This window comes from Beauveria bassiana, assembly GCF_000280675.1.
Source record: "Beauveria bassiana ARSEF 2860 unplaced genomic scaffold BBA_S00028, whole genome shotgun sequence".
NCBI classification, from domain to species: Eukaryota; Fungi; Ascomycota; class Sordariomycetes; order Hypocreales; family Cordycipitaceae; genus Beauveria; species Beauveria bassiana.
In genome coordinates, this window is record NW_007930863.1 from 1 (window position 1) to 5,202 (window position 5,202).

The 5,202-nt window shown below is 47.1% G+C and overlaps 2 protein-coding genes across 2 annotated transcripts; both read left to right on the forward strand.

The window, feature by feature from the left end:
• Nucleotides 1-220: 220 nt before the first annotated feature.
• BBA_07774 (serine/threonine protein kinase) lies at nt 221-1,140 on the forward strand (the record flags this gene model as incomplete). Its single annotated transcript, XM_008602871.1, has 3 exons — nt 221-487; nt 544-1,020; nt 1,087-1,140. The coding sequence occupies 3 exons, from the start codon at nt 221-223 to the stop codon at nt 1,138-1,140; spliced, it is 798 nt and encodes a 265-aa protein (XP_008601093.1).
• Nucleotides 1,141-2,633: 1,493 nt separating this feature from the next.
• Nucleotides 2,634-3,695, forward strand: BBA_07775 (uncharacterized protein; the record flags this gene model as incomplete). Its single annotated transcript, XM_008602872.1, has 2 exons — nt 2,634-3,005; nt 3,072-3,695. The coding sequence occupies 2 exons, from the start codon at nt 2,634-2,636 to the stop codon at nt 3,693-3,695; spliced, it is 996 nt and encodes a 331-aa protein (XP_008601094.1).
• Nucleotides 3,696-5,202: the final 1,507 nt, after the last annotated feature.

Sequence of the window (5,202 nt, forward strand, 5' to 3'; positions counted from 1 at the left end):
GTTTATAGGGTTTCTTATATATAGGGAGAAAACGTCGTTCCTATGTGCCGACATTTAGCATAAATGTTAGGTCTCTATTATATAACTAAACCACCCCCCCTTCGTGCCTTAGGCGAAAGCTTTGCTCTATCTCCACTAAGCTTCCTTCCTTTAACATCGCCACGCATCCTAATATTATTGCCCTATTTCCTAATAACACGCTACAGCATTTGACTCCAGGATGTCGTCTTCACCTACGGCGTCTGCGCCAACCCTTCCGCCGTCCTCTCCATTATCCTCTGTGTCGCCCGACGACGATTCGAAGGATAAGCTAGCCGACGTGCCGCATTCCTCGGATGACGATTCGAAAGATGAACTAGTCGGCGTGCAGCCTTCCGAAGTCAAGTTTCTCGAGACTCTATCGACAAAGAGAAGCGAAAAAAACGGCAATAACCTTGTGATTACATTTAAAGTTGAAATCCGCGGAAAAACTTGTGTTATGAAAGTGGTAAGTAACACTCACTATACGCAGCACCTATTTACAGCACGCTAATATTTACTCAGTTTAAGGACGGTGAATACCAACCAGACTACTTTGAGATCGAAGCTAGCGCATATCGACTGCTTAAAGAAAAGGGCTTTTGCAAGCGTGGCCTTGTACCGAATTTCTACGGAACCATTGAGTACATCAATGTAGACCTCTGGCCAGACTTATACGAATTTCAACATCATAAACGGCCGCCTAGCGCTATTTTAATCGAATATATACCTAGTGCCAAAATGATTAGCCTCGATAACTTTTCACAAGATAATATCGATAGGCTGTCCGCATATCTCGCTGAGTTTCACGAGGCTGGCCTCTGTCACGGTGATCCATACCCGAGAAATATGATGGTTGTTCAGGGAATACCCGAGGATAGAGTTTTCTGGCTAGACTTTGATAATTCTTCGCGGGTGGAGGATCGAAAGACGTGTAATAAACGGCAGGAATGGGCATTCCAGGCTGAAACGCGGGCGATGGCAGCTTTTGCAAAAGTATTGGTACGTTTGCGACTTTCCGTCTGACCTAGAGGCTATCTAGGCTTTCACTAACAACTATGCTGCTAGGCAATGGATGCTAAGAGCGGTAAATTAGAGGAAGCGTGGTATCATTACCACTAAAATTTGCTTTATTAACTTACAAGGGCAGTCAAGAGCGAGGCGCAATTTCACACCGAGAACTAAGTAGAGCGTATATTAAGCACGAAAATAAAAGGTTATAAAACGAAGTCACAGTTTGTGGTAGCACAATAGACACCGCTTCCAGCCCGGTCTCATGTCTGGTAGTTCAAGTAGCAGATCAAGCGTAGTGCTAGATTTGTTGAGCCCGTACCATCCTCCCACCAAGGTCCACGCGTCATCTCGTGTCCCCCGCAATCTTCGAGACTGTTTCTTTCTCAGACAAGGGTTTGCTAGAGCCGTGGCGACCGAGCCGCGGGTGGTATGTGTCCTTGGTGCATAGTATAGCCAACAGGGCGGGCCGAGATGTCAGAGTGATGGTGGTCTACAAGGCTATAAAACTCGGCGGCGGCAGCCAAAAGCGCTGAAACGGAGTCCTACAAGGTGCTGTAGCATAGCAAAATGTCCACTACATGCCCCTCCTACAACGCTCTAGATTGCTCAAGACTGCCCTATACCTACGCGGGATGGAAGTGTTTTCTGACATGCCCTCCGGTAGATACCTATAGAGAAAATAAAAACATTTTTCTCCTGTTAACACATTTTCAGAAAACACCCCCCTCCCGCGGGTAGGTGCTGACGCACGCGCCTTGTGAACTAAGCTACTGTGCAGCTCGATAGCCACTGCAGAGCTCTAGGTCAGCCACGGCCAGCTACTCACTATCTCCAAATTTCCAATGCCTATCATCCGTTTGTCGTTTGTCTTCCTCACTATCATCCAAATGGTTAGCAAGCCATCTACTTAAACGCCTAGGCCCTGCCATTACAGAGAACAAACTACCAACATTAGCGAAGAAACCAAAAACCCATTCGGCCATCAGCCAAAGTAAATGTTACCCCGTTGCCGTTCGGGTAGTGCGCCACGTCCGCACCCGACAACATCGGATCAAGCACCGTAACCATCGTAACTGCGTGGAGATGTGCGCTAGGCTTTGCACATAGATGAAAGGAGAAGCCGGATTTAGCGCATGAGTCATTGGGAAATGCCACCGATGGGATACAGACAATACATATTTACCGGCATTCAACACTCAATATCTAAAAACGATTATTGTTGCAGAGGCGACTCCCTTCTTCTGTTCTAAAGCAAGTCCATTTGGTCTTCGAACTGGCTCATGCCTAAGAAAACTTGAGATCAAGGCGACACATTCAGCCGAAAAGCCGCAATGAACAACATACTATGCTGATCCTCGAGCTTATATAAATTAACCGCTTATCTATAGCATGTCATGCCACGGGAGTGTCAAGATGAGGTTGACCAAGCCAGCGCTCTACGTCTTGTCTTATATCGGCAGTTTAGTGAAGTGCTGGTGAGAGGAAATATGCACCTAAAGAGGCTACTCTGAAAGAGTGGTGTTGCCTGGTCTGAAGTTTCCCGACAGCATATGATTCAGAGCGGTAATATCGGTAGTATAGTCAGCCCCGCCCGGCTCCCCATGGAAATACTCTTGCGTATCCTCGAGTTCGCTATGACGAGCCCTCATCCCATCGTAGATCCTCTTTCACCACTCTGTTCGGAGAATCTATCTAGCCTCGAAGCTGGAAGGCGGAACCAGATTGCGTTCCACTTTCTTGCGACATGCCGCGTCATGCACGAGGAAGGCACAGCATACATGTGGCAACGGAATGAGTTCGTTTTTACATCACCACAAACTCTACAGAAGTTTGGACATCTAGGGATGCGTTACCGCTTACCTATCAAGCACATCAAATTGTGCATTGTTGCTCGATACTATGACGATACGGAGCGTCAACACACTCTAGAGGGTGAATATCACCCCGACCTGAAGCAGAACCAGCCTCTCAAAGTATGCAGGCGCCCGCCCTCGTCTCCGTTAGTGCGCGTTGGGTTTCGATGCTACACGTGGTTACAGATTGTTGATTTTCTCGCGGCCTTACGGGCACCGCTCAATCGGACGCACCTAGACGAGAAAATGTATCAATCTCTGCTGCTTCCGAACTTGACATCGCTAAGATTGGATTTGGTCAACTCTTCCACCGAACTTATACCACTCTCTGGCCCAGAGCTTCATGACATGGCTTCGCATCAGCTTGGGTGCCAGCTGAATGAGCTGCATGTGACCGGGTTGCCGTTTGATGACAGCGGAGATAAGGCATACGTCGAACTGAGCGGATTGTTGAAAGACGAGGGTTTGTATTCATGTGGAAGCGCCGCATTTTTGGCTCGCGAGGAACATCTACAAGCCCTTACTGGGTCTAGATGGACCGCAAGAGTTGTTCGAGCGTGGACTGGCACGGAAAGTGATATGGATTCTTTCGATTACGACTTTGACAGCTCTTTCAGCGGAGTCCTTCACCCGCTCATGGGTGTCTTTCCGCCAGTACCGGCGGAGCACAATTGCCCAGTCTCCATCTGTATAGCGGGAACTACTCTCTGGAAACGGGCGCCGGTAGCACGAGACAGTGACGAGAGACGGTGGACAGAGTTCTCGGGAGCAGGTGGTTATCCTCTGCCGACACTCTTCTTGCATTACTAATGAAGGAATGGGGAGGTATATTTCTGGTGCTTGGCTCCCAGGGGCATATCTAGAACAGAACGCAGGCCAATGCAATCTTTGCACGGCAGCTTTTTAGTCAGTGCACTTAGGCAGCCTTTGACTGTGCGAGTTTGCCCGCACCGGATATATTTTGCTCATGCTTTGCCCGCTGAAAGCTTGGAACGGTCTTGTTTTACTTCCTCCGTAATCGTATTTATATTCAGTGCTTAAAGTAAATGGGCAGTGTCGCTTATACTCTAGGCATTGCCAAATGGATTCATCGAACCCTCTAATTGTATTACACAGCTATTGGCTCAGTTTGGCAAGTGATCGACTAATGTAAAATGCGTATAGTCTTGCATCAACTGGAAGTACTCAACAATATTTATCCACGGCATCAGAGCCACAGCGGAATGCACAAGGTTATATTGCGAGAGCAAAAATGCTTCCGAAGACATCTATTCTCGTTGAGTATAAAGGCCGGCTGTGACCGCATGATAACCTCTTTTACCAACTTTATGTACAAGGTCGCTCCTCCAATGGAGTTCTTGTCCAATTAGCTCAACCGCTGTAGTAAAGGTGTATTTTGGTTGCCACCTAAGCTCCTTAATAGCTAACTTTCCTCGAATCGTACACTCTGTCTAGACGATGCAAATACTTCCAATTTTTCTGTTTGAACACATTCTCAGCTGCAGGACAAACGCGCTGCAGTACTGCCTGTAGATCTTTGTCTAAGCCGCTCAATGATTCCTCGTCACAGGAAAATAGAGGCGGCGCACTTATGATGTACTTTCCTCATCCGATGCTTCTCGCCCTCTTCATGGCGCAAACACACGCGGCCCCGCGTCTGCGATATCCACCCGCCGATATACCAACTCCAGCAGCTTGAGGTTGTCATCTTCCATAGCTGCGCGGCGATCCTCGTCATCGTCTCTCTCAGGGTAGAAACGACTCATCTTCAGAACCACGATAGGAAGATGTGTCTACTTTTGCATCAGAAAACATAAGTCTTCTACAACAACCTTTGTCACGCCATATATATTTTTAGGCTGAGGTACCACAGACTCGTCAATCCATGCCGTAGGGGCGCCGGGCGCCGGGCTCAATGCCTCTCCAAAACTGCTAGTCGTGCTAATGAACACGAAACTGTCAATCTGAGACGCCAACTTCAGGGCTGCTTCGAGAAGATTAAGTGTCCTAGAAACGTTGGTATCGACGAACTCTTGTATATATCTCTATAAGTTACTACTAGGTAGAATATATTATATTATAAACTAATTATATCGAATACGAGAGCTTGATAAATGAAGTATAGTCTTACCATTATATAAGATAAGCTATAATACTTGGTATAAATTACTAAGTACTTAACGTCCTAACTGCTGTCCGTTGGGATTAAAGACTATGTCCACGCTGTAAGTAGTTACATTATCCTACTTAGTCTCTTGATTCACGTGCTGCTTTGAAAACTTGAACTCCCCCTCCAGCTGTCGGTAGTGAATGTTCA